Here is a 22,402-nt window from a genome sequence, read left to right on the forward strand (position 1 = left end):
TAAATAAAGCATGGTGTCTGGTTTAAGTTTATGATAGAGTACAGTGAATCAGACGGGAGCTTGAAGTTCAGACACCTCAGTATGTGATAAATCCATAGGGATAAATCTCAGAAGCACAGAAATTGTTTAAATTTACGCTATAAATGTAGGCTAATTATGATGATATATTTTCTTATATATGTATATATGTACATATGTGTATATAGCCTGTACTGATGATGTATTTCCACGTGTCTTTATTTAGTGTTTCGTTTTAATATTTTTTTTATTCTTTGTATTTTTTAACATTACAAAAGAACAACTGTAAAATAACAACGTTGAAACAATTTAAAATATATATCTTAAAAGACAAATAAATACGTAACGTAGCAGTTTTGCGCCGGAAGTGACGTAAAGAAGTGCTTCCTGCACCAAGACCGGCAAGATGGCGGCGGACACGCAGGTTTGTCTGACTGTTTTTTAAAAGTAGAGTATCCGCTTACCGCATGGACCTCAGACGGTGAACAAACCGAATTCGTGCCTTAATGAGTACCGCTTTGTGAACATATTGGCGGGGTTTGGTGTGAAACCGGAAACTCGTAATATCTAAAACGTGTCTGCTGGCTCAGTGCTGCGTAACGTCAGCCAGCCTGGACTGGACCAGAGACAGCCGCAGGGTGTAGCTTCATTTAGAGAGTGTCTTAATGGTAATAAACGAGGTAGACATTTAAAATGTGATGTGTTAAAGGTCTGAACAGCAGACAATCATTGTACGTGATGACGTAGGCCCGCATGACTGTGGCAAAAAGCACAATGGCAGAGGCTGCTGATGCAAAGAGTATGAACTAATCTATTTATACACATTCATACGCCGTCGACCAAGCAGGGGTAGCAGCCTAGGTTAAAAAGACACGTGTAGCTACAGCAGCTGGGGATCGAACCCCCAACCTTCCGGCTGAAGGAAGACAGATTTACCACTGAGTCTGCTTTGATTGATTTTGAAATCAGGATTATTAAACATGATAACACATGGATCACATGCACTCTGAACACTTAAACATTCAGATCACTTAGAAATACAAGTGACAAAACATTTAAATATATAAAAAACAAGTAATTTTGCACACAGTTTTTGTCTGTTATCTTCTCACCTCTTTCATTTTCTGTCTTGGGGAAGACAAAACTGCTTCCACACCTCTGATTTAAAAGACGGTGACACGTCCTCAATTTCTCAGTCTTGCTCTACAGCTGCTGACACTCACCATATTATTGTGAATCTTGACACCTTTGAATCCATTTATCACAATTTTACGATTAATCTTTACATTCCTAGCCGAAAGACAAAAGCACAATTAAAAACTTAAAGATTTATTTTTGGGCTTTTTGTGCCTTTAATTAAGAGAGAGGACAGTGGATAGAGCTGGAAATCAGGGAGAGAGAGAGTAGGGAAAGGAGCCACAGGTGGGATCTGAACCTGGGCCACCCGCTTGGAGGAGCAATGCATACATGGGGCGCGCACACACTAACCACTGTGCCACCAGCGCCCCCACAATTAAAAACTCGATTAATTACCCAGCCCTCATTACTCTTCAAGCCAAACCCTTCATGAGTAGTTCGTTGAAATTACATTTCTGTTATTGTGATTGAATGAAATGCACATGATGAATAAATACCCAAAGACCTGTTTGTTGTTGGAAGTAATTATTTAATGTCAACAACGTTTAAAACGACGTCCTTACAGCTCTACAGTCCTGTTCTCATCAAGAACCCCGATCTAAGTAATGATTTCATCTTCTCTTCTGGAATAAAATCTCCCCTGTTGCTCATTAGAGTCTGACTTCAGCAGCATCTCTTTCCATTCACTATTCCGTTTTACCAGCCATGTTGCTAAGTGTCGCTGTCTCGTTCAGGTTTCAGACACCTTGAAGAAATTTGCTGTGAATGTGACAACGGCGAGCGTGAAAGAGCGCAAAAAGATCTTCAGAGATCTGAAAGAGTGTATAAAGGGCAAAGGTGAGTTTCTTTTCATTATTATTTATTTGTCTGATGTAATCATTTAATGTAACTCTAACGCTTTTTCTCTGAAATGCTCCCTCAGAGTTACCGGAGCCCGCCATCAAAGGACTATGCAAGCTCTTCTGTCTCACTCCACACAGATACCGGTGGGTACTTTGGATCACTTCCTCTTTTTCTTCATGCTCTTCTTGTGATGCCTTTGGCCCAGTGTCCAACTAGCGTTTTTTTTTTTCTGAGCTCCAGAGTCTTTTATTCAATTGTTTTCAATGAGTAGAGCGCTTTCTCAGCAGCAGGCGGCCGCTCGGAGAAAAAAACGCCAAGCATCTTTTGTCCCAGCGCCCCGCCTTTTTTGTGTGGCCGCTCAGAGCGCTCAAGTTGAGAATCTTTCAACTTCTCAGAAAGGCGCTGATGACGTCACCGGCGCTCTTTTCCAAATGTTTGATATTCCTCGTAGTTTTGCCGCCTACAGATCGTGTCCTGTATCCACATCCTCCTTGCTCGATGTCTGATCGGGAAATAAATGATCTAAAATGTAAAACATGCAGTAAAAAGTAATGGAGCAGTGTTGGTCATAAAGACTGTTGTCATGGAGACAGGATGGACTTGCAGCGCTTTTCTCTTTAGAGCAATAAATGCTTAATACAAGTCCTTCCCGAGTGCACAGCCAGCGATTTTCTGCCTGGTAAACACTGTTAGGTGGACTCGGGGCATTGGTCAGTTAAGTCTAGCTATGAATGACTCCTTTTTATAATGTTCATAGTTTTTAAAAGTGCAGACTGTGAGAGTCCGCTGTTGGACCTGTGTTGTGTATTCCTTCCTCCTTCATTAGTTCAGACCTGTGATTGTAGATGTTTCTGTGTGTTGACATTGACGTGTGTTTGTCTCAGGGATGCTGCATCCCGCAGGGAACTCCTCTCCGTCATCGCCCAGCTGGCCGAGAGTCAGCCCAACATCCTGGCCACAAGCCTCATTCACAGCCTGCTCAACAGCGGAGTCATCAGCAAGAATGGCGAGCCCAGGTAACTGCTCAGGACTGCACGCTGCAACCTTTATCTGTCAAACGAGCTCAATTCCTACATTATCAGAAGATAGCCAGTTCATCACCATGGCAACGTCAGTAAAAACCCTGGCTCACACTGCGGGATCATCAGGCCGATTTGAGCTCCGATACCTCCTTCCTGACAATCGCAGGGTCAGGGTCGTTCCCGACTCGAGGCTGCTCAGAACCCGATGACCTCTCCTGATTATTTTGTAGTTTGAGTCGTATAAAGGTCCAATCTTAACGTCCTCGTTCTGCTCGCAGATTGTCACAATCGACGCCCCGAGTTATTTTAAACTTGTTTGATATGTAGAATTTAAAATCTTGACACTTAAGTCATGAAAGTGGAGGAAGTCGTGTGTGAGTACAATAACAGCGAGAGACGGGGCAGTAGTGGTTACCGGCGGCAGGATGCCCCCCGCCCAGGTGTATTGGACACCTGCATGCATAATGTAGTCTGTGATGTGCCATTATTTTCACATGCTGTAGTGGTGCATGCTGAGGTTATAGAGAAGAAGATCTGAGCGAGACTTTAGACGATACATTTCTCAAAGTTGTTTAACCGGCATGGTAAGAAAAAACAAAATCAAAGACAGTATGATTACGACTTGAACACTGTGAACAAACAAATGAACCTCATCCGTGTAACAATGTTTGTGTTGTAATCAATTAAGCAACAAAATGAACAAACACACTTTTGTCTTTGGATGGATACAAATCGAAAACAAGAATCAGTCGCCCTCTTCAGACTGCTTTTTTTCACACAACTCTCTGCCGTAATCACGTCTTTGTCCATTCATATTGATTCCTCGCCGGCGTAATATTGGCGTCCCAGTCTGTGAGGTCACATTGTGTTTCGGCGCTGTGGAAGCAAAGCATAGCTGAAGCTCCACATACACACACAGTCAGACTTGCACACACGTACAATGTCACAGGGGCGTTAATATCACAGCTTGAATGGTCAGTCTGAAGAGGGCTATATAAAACACTCATCTGGTGCTTGGATCAAAGTTCTCCTTGCTCCTCATTAACACTTTGTTTTCTGATGTGTTCAGTAAGAGTGCAGGCTCTGCCGCCTTCATCTGCCTGTCCTGGACCTGCCTCTTAGTCCGCACTGTTTTTTCAGCCCCAGAGAAAAGAGAAGGACCTGTCTGGAGGAAAATGGTCAGTAAAAGATTACAACACTGTTTGAACTAAAATAAAATCCTGTTGATGAAGTTTAAAGCTCTTCAAACTGTTCTTACTCTGGTGTTCATGTGTTCACTGAAGACCACTTTAAACCAGGGTCAGAGTTCTAGTTCTGATGTCTGTTTCACCTGTTGGTTTTCTCTGTCGTAGGTGGAGGTTCAGAGCCTCCTTGTGGCTGAGGTTGTGGGCGGAGCCAAGACCACTGCTCAGAAATCCAGCCTCAAGAATCTCAGTCACCTTTGGGTGGAGGTAAGTGCAGTGAACTCGCTGTGAGGAAAACACAGTCAGGGGTCCTTTTTATATTTACCCCCCCCCCCCTTAAAGTCTCGCTTTCAATGTGACCCAGCAGCCTCTACCATCAGTGTGTGAATGTGTATGAATGGGTGAGTTAATACTGATGGGCTCTTTACACAGCAGCCTCTACCATCAGCATGTGAATGTGTATGAATGGATGAGTTAATACTGATGGACTCTTTACACAGCAGCCTCTACCATCAGTGTGTGAATGTGTATGAATGGATGAGTTAATACTGATGGACTCTTTACACAGCAGCCTCTACCATCAGTGTGTGAATGTGTATGAATGGATGAGTTAATACTGATGGACTCTTTACTCAGCAGCCTCTACCATCAGTGTGTGAATGTGTATGAATGGATGAGTTAATACTGATGGACTCTTTACTCAGCAGCCTCTACCATCAGGGTGTCACTGTGTAGGTGTGACCTGTGGTGTGGTCTAGTCTGTAAAATGTAACTAAACTTAAGGCCCTGACACACCAAGGAGATTGTCATATCATAACAATGGACTACCGCCTCCTGCTGGCATGGAGAGTTATTTCCTCTCACATGAGCAGAACGTACGTGGTGGTTGGCCGTCGGCTGTATTCTTTGCGGTGTGTTCAAATGAAACTTTCTGGACAAGTTGTGAGGCGACGCTACAGTCGATCCTTCTTCTCCACTAGTTCTTTCCCGTCTGCTTGGTGTGTCAGGGCCTTTATATGATTTTTAACATGATATTCCCTGCGCTGTAATTCTGGATGTGTCTGACATTTTGTTGTCTTTAACAGAACTCTGGACTCGTTGATGAATACATCAGCACACTGTTGACTCTGGACCAGAGCCCCACCTCACTGGCAATGCTGGGGGTGTGTCTAGACTTCTGCACTGCTCAGAAGGACAAAGCTACAATAGAGAAGCACAAGGTTCAACAATATACTTCTCCTGTTCTGTCTCATCTTGTCAATAACTACAGATGTACCATGCTTCTACTTGGACTCTGGGGTCTAGATTTAAATCCATATATGTGTGTGAACTGCTTTCCAGAGCCCCCTCTTGGACCTGTACATAAAGTCAGTCCTCATGAGCAAGACCAAACCATGGCAGCACGTCTTGGAGAAAAGTGGATCTTTGCTCCGTCATGTGTCCCACTCCGACTTCAAGGAGCTGCTTCTCCCCACGCTGCAGAAGACGATGCTCCGCAGTCCAGAGAACGCCATGCAGAGTGAGACAGCACTGAGTGAAAGTTTGATACTCTTGAGGTGGTGATCGTACTCTGGATTAAACTTTGTCTGCTCTTCTTTTCAGCCGTCTCCTGTCTTCTGTCTGCTGTGACTCTGGACCTCAGTCAGTATGCCATGGACATCGGAAAAGCCGTTGCAAGTAAGGCGTTAATCAATGCTCTAAACATTTTGGTCTTAAACCCTCAGGCATAAGTTTAATTTACTACCCTCTTAAGTCACTAAGGACAAAAATGTCCATGACAAAAAACTGATATAAAAATAGAACAGATTAATATTTTTTTCTGCTTTTTTTGCATAAATCTCTTAAACAACTTCAGCCCTGCTCAAAACTACCAAATAATTATCAGGAATTTAACCCTTTAAATACCAGTTTGATTCCATGATTCTGGCATTTAAAAGGTTAAATTCCTGATAATTATTCAATATTTGATAAGAGATTTATGGAAAAAAAGTAGAAAAAAAAAATCAATCTGTTCTATTTCTTAGCAGTTTTTTGTAAGTGGACATGTTTGTCCTTCAGAGGGTAGTAAACATGTTTCACAGTGTTCTATTGATCTATTAAGAAAAATAAAATGTGCATTCCAAAATGTGTCAAGAGAGAGTCTTATGCCATATGTACTAACACAGACAAAATTATGGACAGATGAAGAGGAAACATTTGACCAAATGGACAAAAATGTCCATAATGATGCATGAGGGAGCAGTTTGCAATTGCACTAAAGTATAACGGACCAGCTGGAAAATGATGATTACTGCCAATTTCCACATACGTTTCCACACGTCTGCATCAGCGCCATGAACTACGGCACTGTTTGCTGCCACTCTAGTCAACGCTCCAGTGTCCGTCTCCAGCAGCTCCACTACGCTCTGCTCCGTTTCAAATAGACTCAGAGTCTATTTTTGACGGAGCCCGCTTCAAGTTTGCTTAAAGGTGGACAGAATAGGACGACCCAGATAGGAAGTGAGACCAGGAACCACACTAAGATCCTGTGAATTTCAAAATAAAACACAATAAACTGACTCCCCATTTTGTATTTCCCATCGATTCATCAACATTATGTCAAAACCATGGTGTGACGGGACACAGCACGCACAAAAACTGATTTATTTTACATATTTAAAATACAGACTGAAATTGGCAGTAACTGGTACGGTATGAAAGTGATGCAGACTTAATTTCTGGTTCGTTTTGTGTTTCAGGCCAACTGAAAGCCAATAATCCTCAGCTGATGGAGGAGGCGGTCCAGGCCATGCAGCACCTGGTTCAGCAGTGCAGTGACTCCTCCTCTGTGCAGGACATCGTCACTCACCTCTTCAAGATCCTTGGAGGTGAACCAAACTTTAAATTAAACTAGTGCTGTCAAAGAATTTTTTAAGAGACCGGCTTTATTATGAATTAACCAGGTGGACTTCATCCGTCTGCATGATTGACTATTGGTTATTTTGAATGTAACACACACACACACATCTCTGTACTACAAGGGCCGTCGGCTGTAGTCTTTGCGGTGTGTTCAAGTGCAACTTTTTGACCAAGACGTGAGGTGAGGACACTAGCGGCATTCGTCTCCTCTAGTTCTTTGCCGTCTGCTTGGTGTTTCTAGTCAGGGCCTTTAGGTACAGGTGTAAACACTCCCACGCTTTCGTCTTCCGGCGCGGCTTTCGTCTTCCGTCTTCCGCCACCGCTCTGGGTGGTCGCCTGTTACGCAGCTCCGACCCCCCTCGTTATTGGTTTTTAGTTTATTTTGTTAATATTTACTTTTTGTTGCTGTAACTTCGCGAGTAACTCCAACTCCAAACAGCAAACATGGACATTCTTCTTTTTGGAGTATTGGTGATGTTTTTCTTTCTCTGTGGACTCTTTAAAACTTCCTCGGGAGACCCATTCAGTCATGGCTCCATTGTTTACACCCGTGAACAGCTGGTTGCGCTGTGCCAACCTCGGTTACATCCAGCCGAAAGACCGGACATCCCCGCAGAACTACCGAGGAGGAGAAGGGGATGCAGAGCCGGAGTGAAGTGTCGGGAAAAGAAAAGACGGTACAAACCATCCGTGCCGTCTTTAATTATGGGGAACGTAAGATCTCTCCCTAATAAGATGGAGGAGCTGACGGCACTCACCCGGCTTCAGAGGGAGTACAGGGAGTGTAGCATCATGCAGTTCACAGAGACATGGCTGAATGAACTCACTGCGGACACGCTCGTAACTTTGGACGGCTTCCACCTCGTCAGAGCGGACCGGAGCATGAGGGAGAGCGGTAAGAAGAAAGGCGGGGGAATAGCAATGTATGTGAATGAGAGGTGGTGTAACTCTGGGCACATCACCGTTAAAGAACAGCGCTGCACTAAGGATGTGGAGCTGCTGGCTGTAAGCATTCGGCCATATTATCTGCCTCGGCAGACGCTGCTGCAGCCTGTGAACTCATCCACAGTGTAGTATCTCAGCTACAGACATCGCACCCCCAGTCTCTTCTTCTCATCTCAGGAGACTTTAATCACGCTTCCCTGTCTGCCACTCTCCCTACTTTCACTCAGTATGTTGACTGCCATACCAGGGACAATAAAACTTTGGACTTACTGTATGCAAACAGTGCAGTCCAAGGATGCATACAGATCATCACCCCTCCCCCCCTGGGCCGCTCAGACCACAACCTGGTGAGACTGCAGCCATTTACATACCTATGGTGAAAAAACACCCCCCACAACCAGGTATGTGAAGAAGTGGTCTAAGGAGGCCACTGAGGCGCTGCAGGACTGCTTCGACACCACCGACTGGGAGGTGCTGTGCAGCCCAGATGGGGAGGACATTGACGGTTTAACTCACTGCATCACAGATTACATAAACTTCTGTGTTGAGAACACTGTACCCACCAAAAAAATACAGTGTTTCTCCAACAACAAACCCTGGGTGACCCCTGAGCTGAAAACCCTGCTCAATGAAAAGAGAAGGGTTTTTAGATCTGGAGACAGAGAGGAGCTGAGGAGGGTGCAGAAGGGAACATAAAAATGCAAGAGAAGTCTGGAGGGGCCTGAATAACATCTCAGGTCACAGCAGAGAGGGGCCCTGAAGCAGGAGACAGGGAGTGGGCAAATGAACTGAATCTGTTCTTCAATAGATTTGATTCTGCTCCTAACCCCATCTCCACCCACCAGAGCGCAGACCAGCCTGCTTCTCAGACACTCCATCTGAGTACCCTGAGTACCCTGCCACCCCCCTAAACACTCCATCTGAGTACCCTGAGTATCCTGCCACCCCCCTCAACACTCCATCTGAGTACCCTGAGTACCCTGCCACCCCCCTCAACACTCCATCTGAGTACCCTGAGTACCCTGCCACCCCCCTCAACAGCCCTCTCCTTCTCCTCCTCCTCCTCAGACGACCCCCCAACAACCCCCTCCTCTTCTTCCTCCTCCTACGACGGCCTCTCCATAACAGCTGATCAGGTGAGAAGCCAGCTGAGGAAGATCAAGGCGAGGAAGGCCACAGGTCCCGATGGCATCAGCTCCAGACTCCTGAAGGACTGTGCAGACCAGCTCTGTGAGGTTCTTCTGCACATCTTCAATCTGAGCCTGAGACTGGAGAGGGTACCGACCCTGTGGAAGACTTCCTGCGTGGTGCCAGTCCCAAAGACATCTCACCCCAGGGAGCCTAACCACTTCAGACCTGTGGCCCTCACCTCTCACCTGATGAAGACCATGGAGAGGATCATCCTCAACAACCTCCACCCCCTGGTGACTTCAAATCTGGATCCTCTGCAGTTCGCCTAACAGCCGAACATCGGGGTGGATGACGTCGTCATCTACCTGCTGCAGAGATCCTGGACTCACCTGGAGAACACCGGCAGCACTGTGAGGGTCATGTTCTTTGACTTCTCCAGTGCCTTCAACACCATCCAGCCTGCACTGCTCAGGGGGAAGCTACAGAGGGCGGGAGTGGACTGTCACCTGGCTGCATGGACAACGGACTACCTCACCAACAGACCACAGTACGTGAGGCTTCAGGACTGTTAGTCTGACATGGTGGTCTGCAGTACAGGGGCCCCGCAGGGGACAGTTCTCTCCCCTTTTCTCTTCACCCTGTACACCTCAGACTTCTGCTACAACTCTGGGAGCTGCCACCTGCAGAAGTTCTCCGATGACACAGCCATCGTGGGGTGTGTGTCTAAGGGGAGCGAACAGGAGTACAGGCAGGTCATCATGGACTTTGTCGACTGGAGTGAGCTCAACCACCTTCAGCTCAACGCCAGCAAGACAAAGGAGATGGTGATTGACTTCCGCAGGAAGTCACCCCAGACTGCACCGGTGAACATCCAGGGCTTGGACATCGAGAGGATGGAGATGTACAAATACCTGGGTGTTCACCTCAACAACAAACTGGACTGGTCACACAACACCGACGTCCTGTACAAGAACGGCCAATGTCGACTTCACCTGCTGAGGCGACTGAGGTCCTTTGGAGTGTGCAGGACTCTACTACGGACTTTTTATGACACTGTGGTGGCGTCTGCACTTTTCTATGCAGTGGTCTGCTGGGGAGGAGGGAGCACAGAGAGAGACAGGAAGAGACTGAACAGACTGGTCAGGAGGACCAGTTCTGTCTTGGACTGTCCTCTGGACTCTGTAGAGGAGGTGGGTGAGAGGAGGATGTTAGTGAAGCTGACATCCATCATGGACAACCCCTCTCACCCCCTGCTTGACACTGTGGGGGCCCTGAGCAGCTTCTTCAGCAGCAGACTCAGACACCCACCCTGCAAGACAGAGCGCTACCACAGGTCGTTCATCCCATCTGCCATCAGACTGTTTAATCAGACTCTTTAACAGCATCACCACCTCATGCTACACACTGTGTGTGTTTTCTTAATAACAAGTTACTGTGTAATTTTACATTTACATTATTGTATTTTTTTTACATTATTGTATTTTTATTTATTTAAATGATGTAAATATGTTTGATTTGTTTCTTAACTTCTATTTTTATTTTTTGTAAGTATATTCCCATCCCCTGTTTTCTTGAGCTGCTGTAATGCACAAATTTCCCCCACGGGGGATCAATAAAGTTTATCTTTAGGTTACATAGAGATCTGATGACGTAGGTAAAGGGATGTAAACACTTGAGATCTGTCCACATCTTTAACCCGAGGTGTAAACTTCCTGATTTATTCTGATTGGCTGAAAAAGGTTTTTGTGTCTTTGCAGGCTCTGAGGGGAAGCTCACCGTCGTTGCTCAAAAAATGAGCGTGTTGTCAGGTAAAGGAGCTTTTTTAAACGATATGATCCTCCATGATGTGAGGCTGCAAACAGAGTTCTGTAAACGTGTCTTCTTCTAGGGATCGCAAGCTGCAGCCACCATGCTGTGTCAGGAACTTCGAGCCAGACTCTGAGCTCTGCCGTCACTGTCATGTTCATCCCTTATCTACAACAAGAAGGTATCCTTTCCCTCCCTCTCCTCTCCTGCTCCACATATTTATCAGAACTACATAGTATTTATGTGTTTGTGTCTGAATATGCCGCGTTGTGTTTAGTTCACGAGGGCACCTTGGTTCATGCCGTGTCCGTGCTCGCCCAGTGGAGCGGCCGCCTCACAGTGGAAGTCCCAACTGCTCTGATGGATTGCTTTAAGAAGGCATTCACCCTCAAGACCTCCACCTCTCTGGTTCGAAACGCCTATCTTCAGGCTATGCTGGGGGCCTTCAGAGGTCAGTCACATGAGGGGTGTCAGTCTCTTTGTTTAAATCAGGGGTTCTCAAACTGTTTTAGACCATGGGCCTCTTTCAGGACCCCCCTCATTATCATATCGTTGATAAAGTATTAATACTATGTAATAATGTACTATGTGGTACTTTGCATCGATAGAATTAGGCTACATTTATACTTTCCATGTAAATTCATTTTATAAACTTTGAGAAAATGTTGGCTCCGAGGAGTTTTATGTTAACAGGTTTTTTGTTTTTTTTTATCGTTGCGCAGACATGTCACGATCATATCAAAATTCAAAACTAAAGTGGGCGGGAGTATTGGACAAACTAGCTGATTTAATTGGTGCAAGAGGCTCCAGTTTGTAGATATGCTTTTTCAATGAAATAACACACTTTTACAATTGTTTTTAAATTATTCCGCTGACCCCCAAGCTATGGTTCGTGGACCCCTGGGGGTCCTGGGACCCCACTTTGAGAATCACTGGTTTACGATACACATCCTGTAAATAATGGACTTTACTTATCATGATCTTTTTTACTCGTTAGACCCCCTAAAGACCCTGAGACTAAATACCAGCCGTTATCCTTTCTTGTCTTGTTACAGGGGACACTCTGGCTCAAGCCTCAGACTTCATGCCTCTGCTCCTGCAAACAGTGGAGAAGGCGGTAGCACAAAACTCCCAACATGCTCTGCTTGCAGAAGGCGTGTCGGCGTCTGTGCTGTTGAGCCGACTGGCGCTGCTGGAGACACAGACAGGTGAGGCTGGGGTCAAAGCTGCCCCTCTGTCCTCACTCCTGAAGCCTGCTAACACCTTCACATCAATCTTTTTGTTTGTCTGTTTCTGTTGTCTCTGCAGAGGCGAAGTTTTCTAACTTTTGGAGTCTGATCTTGGATGAGAAGAAGCCACTCTTCACAACAGAGAAGTTCCTCTCCCAGGCCAGCGAGGAAAGTAGGTTCATCTATCTTAACTGACCAAAAAGCTTGTGAGGGTTTTAAAGTTTGTAGAACATTCACTAACCCCTCGTTGTTGTTTCTGTGTGTCCTGTCTTCAGCTCTGCTCACAGTCCTGCTGCTCTGTGAAAGGATCGTCCTCGACCACGCTCATCGACTCAACACCAGCAAGACCCAGTAAATCTTTTCACTTTCAGAGGACTCTGGGCCTCAGACATGAAAGACTTTATTTATATATATATATATATATATATATGCATTTATGATTTATTTATCTCCTTGGAAATTCAGGCTCTTATTGTCAGCTCTGATTTAAAAAAAAAAAAAAAGAAGCCAATATGATCCATGAATCAATGGACTGAAGCGGGCCTGCTCACTGTGTGTGGGGTCACACTCGCTGATATAAGGTGCTCTGTGCTGGGCAACAGCGTACCGGCTTACCTCCGGGTAGTAGAGGAGTGGTCTCTGAGGTGGTTAGCATTAGCGTACTGCACAGGTGTGCTGGGATAGAAAGGGGTAAATGCTTCCTTGTTGTGTCCACATCCTGCCCCTGTAACCACCTCAGAGACCCCTCCACTACTACCTGGAGGTAAGCTGGTCGACTAAACCCCTGTATGTACTTCCCTCACTATGAATTAACGACCTTGTGGGGACAAATAGAGGATTGTATAATAATTATAAAAGCTTACATAAAGGGGATGCATCATGCAACAACAACATGCAATGAAAAAATCAAGTATGTAATTGCACACACTTGCAGAGTTGGGGACTTTATACCCCAGCAGGGCTGCAGATATTCCTCTATAATCCCATTAGAATGTGTATGCTTTATCATTTTTAATATTTGAATACATTCAGATTTTTTTAATGCTAAAATTGAGTAGGCTACTTTTTATCCTTTACGAGAAATAAAGGCAATTTTACTAATTACTACGGCAAACCTTTGTGCCCATTCTGCATGTCATTTTCTTTATCATGAAGCTTTGGCACAGAATAACGCTCACTTGGATGAATGTTTAATATGGACCAATTGGAGTGACGCAGCACGACGCGGCTTGCCGTTTTACCCCCCCCCCACGTTTCTATTTCCCTCATCTGTCGCTCGTGGGAAGGAGGGGGCACAGCACTTAGTTTGTTTTACAACGTGGAGATAACAATGTATTAATAATATCCACATCATGATTTAATTGTTGAGCTTTGACTTCAACAACACCGGAGAAAACCTTTTTTTTTTTCAGCTCTCGTTTATATTCGATTTTTGAATTTCGTTCCTGCAGCCCCAGGCATTGTCTTATTGTGCGATATAAGATTTAAATATTTATAATAAATCTTCTATTGTTTATCAGAAACATTGTCTTACTGTGCGACATGAGATTTTAAAAATGTGTAACGAATCTTCTCTCTTCTGTAGGATGTATCATCACGCCATCGTTGAGGTTCTGCTGTCGCGAAGCTGGCGCGTCAGGAAGCGTGCGCAGCAGACAGTCAGGAAGTTGCTCTCCTCTCTGGGTGGATCAAGTCTAGCCCAGGGCCTTCTGGGAGAACTGCGTGTGGTCATCAACAAACACAAGGTAGGAAGTGACATTAAACACTTTGATCTGCATCTTTAACCCCTCGCTCACCTCGTCTGTCATCAGCTTTTCTTACCCAATTAAGCCCCAAACAATCACCTCTAGAAGAATTTTAAAAATCTATTACATCTATCTCTATTACAAAGAAAATTGGGCAAACTAAGATATTATTATAACCATTTTGTTTTCTTCTTCTGCATTCTATTATTGTTTTGTATAACATTATAAAAAAGTATATTATGTGTAAGAATGATGTAAGAAATGAACTATGTTTGGATTGCCCAATAAACACAGAGTTTTAAGTGAATCATTGATCAGCCTGCCCATACAGGTTTATGTTGTTATCTTCATTATCTCTATCTGTGCTTGAAACTTTCAGATTCTGCCCCAAGACGTCCTGGTGTCGGAGTCTGGAGAGCTGACTGAGCTGGGGCGCAGCTACGTTCCCCCCCGCGCCCTGCTCGATGCTCTGTGTGTCGTCTGTTCTTCTGCCGGCCAAGGGGGCGATCCCAGCGAAGCCGAGAATCTGGCCATGGAGACCCTAATAGTGACTCACCATCCATCCATCGGTAAGAGAACGAGTTGCTCCGAAGGCTGAATTTACTTTCCAATCTTCCCCCCCACAGTCATGCTAACCGTTAGCTCTTTACCACATGCCGGCGTTCTGTGTCTGACCTCGTGTCTGTGGGTGTCCGGCGTCCTAACGTGAGGTCTTATCTACTCTCTTCCAGTTGAAGCTCGCCGTGGTCTCTGGCCTTTTCTTCTCCTCTCCATGAACATTAAAGCTGATGAGTTTATAGAGAAGAATCTGGACACTATTCTGCCACGTCTCCTGGAGGTCAATGCTGACAACAAGGTGGGAAACTAGCATACATTCAGGGAGGGGAGGGGGGGGGATATCACTGCTACCAATGTATTAACCCTCATGCATCATTATGGACATTTTTGTCCATTTGGTCAAATGTTTCCTCTTCATCTGGTCATCATTTTGTCTGTGTTAGTGCATATGGAACACATTTTTGTAAGAAAGTCTCTCGACAAATTTTGGAATGCACATTTTATTTTTTTAAATAGATCAATAGAACTCTGAGAATGTTTACTACCCTCTTAAGTCACTAAGGACAACAATGTCCACTTACAAAAAAACATTTTTGTCCTTAGTGACTTCAGAGGGTAGTAAATTAAACTGATGCCTGAGGGTTAAGCGGTCAATTTTTCCTTCTCAGGCTGTGAAAAATGCAGTCGGCGCCCTCTGTGGCCTTTCCCCTAACAAGCTGTTGCCGCGGGTGATCAGTCACGTCACTGAGGGTCTTGGTAAACCCTCTCTGCTCCAAGTCACCAGGGAGGAATACGCCATCATGCTCACACCTGAGGGGAAACTATACGACGACAGCATCATCCAAAGGTACCACCCAGCCTCTCCTTTCCCTTCTGATCTTTGTGACATCAACATCCATCCACAGACCTTTCATTCTCCTTCTGTCTTTTTCCATCTGCTCGCTTGTAGCGCTCAGAAGGAAAGCACCAAGAAAGCCAACATGAAGCGGGAGAACAAGGCCTACTCTTACAAGGAGCAGATCATTGAACTGGAGTTACAGGAGGTACGGTGGTCCCACCATCGTTTGGGGGGTCATTGTGTGGTGTTTACCTGAACTCATTGTGATGTCTTTCTCACATGGCAGGAGATGAAGAAGAAGAAAGGGATCAAAGAGGAACTGCAGTTAACCAGCAAACAAAAGGAAATAATGCAGAACCAGCTGGAAAAGGAGGCCGCGATCCGCAAGAGACTGCAAGGGGTACGGAGGGAAGGGATTCGAGGGGTCTCTTTCTAAATAAGGAAATGATTGACTAGTCATTATTGAGCTGCTTTATATTTGTTGTTGTCACCAGCTGGATGACGAGTTGCAGAGCTTGCTGGGTCTCCTGGAAGCCACCCTGATTGAGAGACCACCTGAGATCACACGGGAGCTCCCTTTTGTGCTCCAGGCCCTGATCCCCCTGCTGAACTCCCCTCTGGCTGCTCCCCGCGTCCAGCAGCTCTTCTTAGACACAGGAGTGTGCCTCATGCCTAAACACCTTCATCACCTAGGTACATGCTTTTGTCTTTGTGTTTGTGTTTTGTTCCAAGCCCTCACGATCTCATGTGAATGTCGCCTCCTTCTCTTCCAGCCGTGCTCGTGGGACATGTGACTTTACGCCTGCTGAAGCCAGAATGTGAGCTGGACGAGGACTGGGGCCAGGAGGACCTGGACACTGCAGCCCATCGCACAATACTAGTGCTACACAACCTCACCGTCCCACAGAGAGACGCCAAGACTGGAGGTGAGCACTCACTGGCACCTTTCTGTTAGGAAACTGTACTGGGCAATGCAAACTTCTATTTTTCATCTATAAGAAAAGGGAATGAGGGAGCAGATCAGACAGTTATGAGTTCAAGTCCCATATCCAAACTGAAAACGTCTTCATAACCTTAACTAAAAAAATAAACCTGATACTGAACTTAAAGGAGATCTATAATCCTCACTTTCACCTTTAATGATGTCAGTAAAGTCCCCCATGTCAGCCTCTGCCTGAAAAGCTTCATTTCAGCTGCTGTCTCTTTAAGCCCCCCCCCTCCCGCACGTGCCCACTCTCCTCTGATTGGCCGGCTCTGTTTGCAGTTGCAAACAAAGGTGGGATTCGAACCTGGGCCGTAGCCTCCATACATGGAGCACCCCCAGTCGCAGGGAAGTTTGAGTGAGCTTCCAGGTGGGCGTGTCCTACGACTTTGCTGCATGCATTGCTCTGGATTTGGATCAGAATAAATCTGAATCACTAAGGCTACATTAATACTGCGGGCAGGGCTGACCCTAACCCAGTTCTTCTGCACATATGTGACTCAGATCAGATTTATGGCGACCGTTTGAACAGTCTGACCTTTTCAAATCAGAGAACATGACAGCTACTTTACTGACTTTATGTCTTATTTTGAGTCATGTTAGTGAGAAACAGACAGAACACTCGGGGATTTCTCCTGAATGGAGGCGGGGATCGATTATACTTCATGTTCATAAAAAACAAAACAAACTGGACTTTAGGGGTCAAACATGCTTGTGCGCGGTACCGATTGCCTAGTGTGAGTGCGCCCTAGAAAGAAGAACAAAACAGGACTGAAGTGATCCTCGCCCTAGTTTTTGCGGTGTAATTTAGCGAGCAGTTAAGTAATCGCTCTTGTTTTGTCTTGTGTGTGTTTTCTTTGTAGACGACGCTCGACTGTCTGCCCCCGCCTTCTCCTTCTGCTTCCCCCTCCTAAACGTCATGCTCAGAGACTCTTCAGGCAGCACCGAGGAGACTGAGAACCTGATGGCCCGAGCGTTACAAGTGGTCACTGAACACTCCCAGCTCCGGGCCACCACGGAGAGCCATGACCTCACTATAGACGAGGTACTTACACACAGCTGGGACACACTTTGTTCTGTCAGTGACCTGTGAGGAGGGTTGTTCTAGGCGCTCTGTTGTGCTTTAAATAATCGTTCATAGTTACTAAACGGAGCACTCGTCTGTAAGAAGAAACGATGACGGCGTTAGAAGTTACTCACTTTGTTTTCTCGTCTCAGAACGGACCCGAGCTGCTTCCTCGTGTCAACATGCTGCTGCTGCTCACAAGAGTCATCTCCACAGCCACTCCAAGACTCCAGGTACAGTCTGCTGATTTTGAACCTCTTATCTAGTATTTCCTGCTTCAAATTAAGCTCTGAAAAGAAAAGGGTAAACAAACTCTGAAAACAAGGACAGGTTTGTTGGTGTGTTGGTTTATTTTTTTAACGTTGGTAGGTACTCTCATCTTTTATCTTAGTGAGATCAATCATTTCAATAAAAGTTTTTTTTATCAAAGTCTCAGTAAATATGTATCTGATTCATGACTGCACACAGCCTAACTATGGAATCATATTTGTGCCGAAAAAATCAAACAAAACTTCTTAAATTTCAAACAAAAAACCAGACTTTGAGAGAGATATAATCTCACTGAAGCAAAAAAAAATTACATGCAATTAAAATACAAACCGCTCATCTTTAACCCCCCCCCCCCCTACTCTATGTTTCAGGTGTTGGCCGCTCAGTGCCTGACAGCGCTGTGTGCCAGTGCAGGAGGAGGGGTCGGCTGCACAGTGGCAGAGCAGCAAGAGATAGACGTCCTGCTCAGCGCCCTGCTGTCGCCCTGCTTCTCTGTCCGGGACGCCGCCCTCAGGGTGAGTTTGGAATCACGTCATGAGACACGTTTGGTAGAGCTCTGTTCCTGCCACAGAAGAGCATTTTCAATGTTTCTCCACAGATTCAGCTTTGAGAATAAAAACACAGCTTCTGTACCAAGATGAGAGCACTGCTTTGTGATGATGTAGCCTCACATGTATTCCTCTAAGATGTTAACACATGATCTCTCCGTGCTCAGGGACTGTTGGAGATGGAGTTTGCCCTGCCCACTGAGAGCTCGGAGACCACCGGCCTGAGCTTACTGCGCCGGCTTTGGGTTGCCAAGTTTGATGTTGAGGAGGAGGGCCGAGCCTTAGCTGAAAGGTTATTATTACAGGGTTACATTTTCCTTTATTTCCACATGATTGATTTCTAAATATTTCCCTTTCTTACTTTCTCAGACTCTTGGAGTCTCTGAATCTGGAGTTGGTACCTGAGATCTGCTCCCTGCTGATTGGAGATGTCACCCACCATGAAGAAGCAGTCCGCTCTGCAGCAGCTGAAGCTCTGTCGAGCGCTGTTTCCCAGTACAGAGACCAGTCTGCTGCAGTGCTCGGCCAGCTTACTGAGCTCTACCATGAGAAACTCTATGTGAGACTCACTGCACACAGCCTTTAACATGCCTGTCTCTTATGAAACAATGTGAGTCTGATGTGTTTGTATGCCTTCTGTTTTTAAAGAGACCCCCTCCTGTGCTGGATGCTTTGGGCAGAGTCATCTCTGAATCTCCTCCTGACCAATGGGAAGCCAGGTAACTCTCAATAGTTTTACAAGAGCCTTTTGAAGTTGTAATCTCAGGAGTCGAATAGAAAAATCTATATGCTCCATGAATCAACTTCAAACAGCCTAAACATGTGACCAACAAGTCTGAAAGTGTTTGCCCACTTCTATGACACAATACCTTTTAATTTCTGAAGGACGTTTTCACAGTTATTTGTTGCTGTGTCAGTTATCATAAAATCCTGTGTGTAAGACGCACTTTTTATACCTATTTATTAAAGCGGACATATGATGAAAAATCCACTTCTACAGTGTTGTTGAACATATATTTGTGTAACCTGAGTGTCTACTGACCCACAACGTGAAATAAACCCATCCAGTCCTTTGTTTGTGGTCTGCATAAGTCTTACAACACAGAGAAAAATGCTCTGTTTCAAATGTGCTCTCCTTGTGATGTCACAGTGGGATTCTGGTAAAAAAAAAATCACCTCCCCTCCCCTGGTATCTCCACCCATGGACTCCACCCCCAGCCTTGAACAAAACTTTTGAGCAGGTCCTCCATTTTTATTCTCTCTACAGAGGAGTGATGTCTACTGGGAAAACTCAGGGGGGGGGCCTCATTGCATTTAAAGAGACACACACCAAAACGGAGCCTTTTGAGAGAGCTGGTTTATACAGGGTCACAAACCTCCTCTGGTGCTTGATTCATGTTATATTTTGACCAAAGCACAGCACAGATGTTTCATTTAGACCACAGGGGACTGTTTGAAAAGGTGGAGAAGGGGGATAATATGTCCTCTTTAATCTAAAAAGGTGGATGCGTCTTATACACCCATGCGACCAATATACCAGTATAAAATTCTGTGTCTGTATGGGTTTAATTTGTAAAACTCAACAGACATCTACGTTGTTGAAGGCATGTGCAAACTTACATTTTAAGGAATTTTTACACTTTACTTTCATTTCAGCATAAATCTTACTGAACAATTACGGTTTTACTCTGAAGTAAAATACTTTTTTTCTATTTGTTCACAATGATGGGTAAAATATATGAAATGTACGAAGGCTGGGGTCCTCCAAGGAGGCGGCCCGGGTTCGAGTCAGACCTGTGGCTCCTTTCCCGCATGTCACCCCCTACTCTCTCTCTCTCTCTCTGATTTCCCATCTCTATCCACTGTCCTGTTTCTACATTAAAGGCACAAAAAGCCAAAAAGAAAAATCCTTTAAAAAAACATCTTGCGACCCCCCTCTAAGTGTCTCGTGACCATCCAAGGGGTCCCAACCCCCACTTCGGGAAACATTGGTATATTGTTCCGTAAGTAAACCTTGTGGAGTGCTCTTCTAATTGAAAGAGTCCTGTGTTAAAGTTAAAGAGTGATGTGATCATGAATACTGATCCTGTTAAAGTTTTTTAGATTATAGACGCTTCCTTCCTGTCAACTGAAGGCTGTCTTCTTCTTCTTCTTCTTCTTCTTTTTGTTTTTTGTCAGGTGTGGAATCGCTCTGGCGCTGAACAAGCTGTCCCAGTATCTGGATGAATCTCAGGTCACCCCTCTCTTTCTCTTCTTCGTTCCCGATGCACTGAACGATCGCCACCCTGAGGTGCGGCGCTGCATGCTGGATGCCGCCCTCTCTGCTCTTAACACACATGGAAAGGTACTGATCTCGCCTTTTTTTCAGCCAGCTTCTACAGATCACTGCGCATGAACACATAGATGCCTCGTTTACATGTTCATGATTATTTCTCTGTCTGATCCAACAGGATAACGTCAGCTGCCTGCTTCCAGTTTTTGAGGAGTTTCTGAAAAACGCCCCCCAGGACGCCAGCTACGACTCTGTGCGTCAGAGCGTGGTTATTCTCATGGGCTCCTTGGCCAAACATCTGGACAAGAATGACCCCAAGGTCAAGCCCATCGTGGCTAAGCTCATCACTGCCCTCTCCACACCTTCACAGCAGGTATCAAACCTTCTCTGTATTCTTAGAGTTTGAATATTTATACTTTAATGATCCTACTTTACTTAGCGTTAAACTTGCTTTACGATAGTTCCACATGGTGTGTCCTCCCTCGTCAGGTCCAGGAATCTGTTGCGGGTTGTTTACCTCCGTTAGTCCCTGCTATAAAGGAAGACGCTGCAGGAATAGTGAGGAACCTTTTACAGCTGCTGCTGGAGAGCGACAAGTACGCAGAGAGGAAGGGAGCAGCTTACGGACTGGCCGGCCTGGTCAAAGGTCTCGGCATCCTGGCACTCAAACAGCAGGAAATTATGACCACACTGACCGACGCCATCCAGGACAAGAAGAACTTCAGACGGAGAGAAGGTCAGTTTACATTTCTATGAATCTTTCCAGTGTCCTTCACTGGCACTCAATTATCCAACAATACTAATACAGAAACAACTCCCGTCTCTCGTCTCTGTGCAGGAGCTCTGTTTGCCTTTGAGATGCTGTGCAACATGCTGGGGAAGCTGTTTGAGCCTTACGTGGTTCACGTGCTGCCACACCTCTTGCTCTGCTTTGGAGACGGGAATCAGTACGTCAGAGAGGTGAGGCCGATATCACCCCTGAACCCTGAACCTTTTCTGCATTCAAATCTTCATTTGCTCAAACTCAGTCTTGCACTTCAGGAGGATTTTGTCTTGCATGTTCTGGATGTGCTGGATCTAAATGTCCTTCATTAGAATGCGAGGTCTTTCTGCATTGTCCACAGTTTGGACTGCATGTTAATACTGTGTTTAAGGTATTAAATGGACTTGCCCCCACCTACCTCTCAGAACTCCTGTCCCCATATTAGCTGGTGAGAGATCTTAGGTCATCAGCACAAACCTTCTGTCACTGCCTAGATCCAGGACAAGGTGCAATGGGGATCGGGCTTTTTCTATTGCAGGACCAAAACTATGGAACTCTTTGCCCTCAGACATCCGTCTCTCTGACTATTAAAACTCGCCTTAAGACATATTTATACTCAATTGCCTTTAAAGGCTTTATATGTGATTTTTCACACTTGAATGTAATATAAATCAAGTATATCCTCTGAAAATAACTCTGTGAGTCATGACTGTCTACAATGGGTGTAACACCCGAGTCCCACTGTCTGTGATGTTTTCAGAGTTTTCAGAGTCCTATCTTCACTTTGTTTACATTGCCAGGACGGCCGGCTGACTCCTCCCCTCGCGAATAAAAGTTGTTTAATTGAGGGACTAGAGAAAAGAAGAATAACATACTGTACTCACTGCTTAACTGTGTTTCTAGATCACGCTCATTTCAGGTAAATTTACATGCAGTGTGAAGATACAAGCATAATAAAGATCGCTAGCATTAGCATGCTAACACAACAATGCAGCGCAAGTTGTTTTGGTTTCATGCTGGTGCTCAAGGGCGACATCTGCTGGATCAAAAAATCACATATAAAGCCTTTAATGTTCAGTAATCGTCAAGCACAAAAACCCATAGCTCTGTTATTCTTGTGTTACACTGGACTTAACTGTCACTTCTT

At 45.2% G+C, this 22,402-nt stretch overlaps 1 protein-coding gene across 1 annotated transcript in view; it reads left to right on the top strand.

Moving 5' to 3' along the window:
- Positions 1-403: 403 nt before the first annotated feature.
- gcn1 (GCN1 activator of EIF2AK4) overlaps positions 404-22,402 on the top strand; it is a 37,062-nt gene continuing 15,063 nt past the window's right edge. The window contains exons 1-34 of the mRNA XM_020636377.3: positions 404-442; positions 1,890-1,992; positions 2,078-2,141; positions 2,883-3,014; positions 4,090-4,198; positions 4,373-4,471; positions 5,290-5,424; positions 5,546-5,723; positions 5,807-5,881; positions 6,943-7,071; positions 10,936-10,986; positions 11,067-11,165; positions 11,262-11,435; positions 12,040-12,192; positions 12,293-12,385; positions 12,489-12,564; positions 13,799-13,958; positions 14,338-14,527; positions 14,690-14,814; positions 15,185-15,363; positions 15,466-15,559; positions 15,641-15,754; positions 15,849-16,047; positions 16,128-16,280; positions 17,200-17,381; positions 17,555-17,635; positions 18,044-18,187; positions 18,388-18,512; positions 18,590-18,779; positions 18,869-18,939; positions 20,399-20,564; positions 20,671-20,865; positions 20,982-21,228; positions 21,331-21,452. Coding sequence (XP_020492033.2) covers positions 425-442; positions 1,890-1,992; positions 2,078-2,141; positions 2,883-3,014; positions 4,090-4,198; positions 4,373-4,471; positions 5,290-5,424; positions 5,546-5,723; positions 5,807-5,881; positions 6,943-7,071; positions 10,936-10,986; positions 11,067-11,165; positions 11,262-11,435; positions 12,040-12,192; positions 12,293-12,385; positions 12,489-12,564; positions 13,799-13,958; positions 14,338-14,527; positions 14,690-14,814; positions 15,185-15,363; positions 15,466-15,559; positions 15,641-15,754; positions 15,849-16,047; positions 16,128-16,280; positions 17,200-17,381; positions 17,555-17,635; positions 18,044-18,187; positions 18,388-18,512; positions 18,590-18,779; positions 18,869-18,939; positions 20,399-20,564; positions 20,671-20,865; positions 20,982-21,228; positions 21,331-21,452 — 4,425 coding nt within the window. The 5' untranslated portion in view covers positions 404-424. The remainder of the gene's footprint in view (positions 443-1,889; positions 1,993-2,077; positions 2,142-2,882; positions 3,015-4,089; positions 4,199-4,372; positions 4,472-5,289; positions 5,425-5,545; positions 5,724-5,806; positions 5,882-6,942; positions 7,072-10,935; positions 10,987-11,066; positions 11,166-11,261; positions 11,436-12,039; positions 12,193-12,292; positions 12,386-12,488; positions 12,565-13,798; positions 13,959-14,337; positions 14,528-14,689; positions 14,815-15,184; positions 15,364-15,465; positions 15,560-15,640; positions 15,755-15,848; positions 16,048-16,127; positions 16,281-17,199; positions 17,382-17,554; positions 17,636-18,043; positions 18,188-18,387; positions 18,513-18,589; positions 18,780-18,868; positions 18,940-20,398; positions 20,565-20,670; positions 20,866-20,981; positions 21,229-21,330; positions 21,453-22,402) is intronic.

The sequence above is a fragment of the Labrus bergylta genome, chromosome 2 (assembly GCF_963930695.1).
Source record: "Labrus bergylta chromosome 2, fLabBer1.1, whole genome shotgun sequence".
Classification (NCBI taxonomy): Eukaryota; Metazoa; Chordata; class Actinopteri; order Labriformes; family Labridae; genus Labrus; species Labrus bergylta.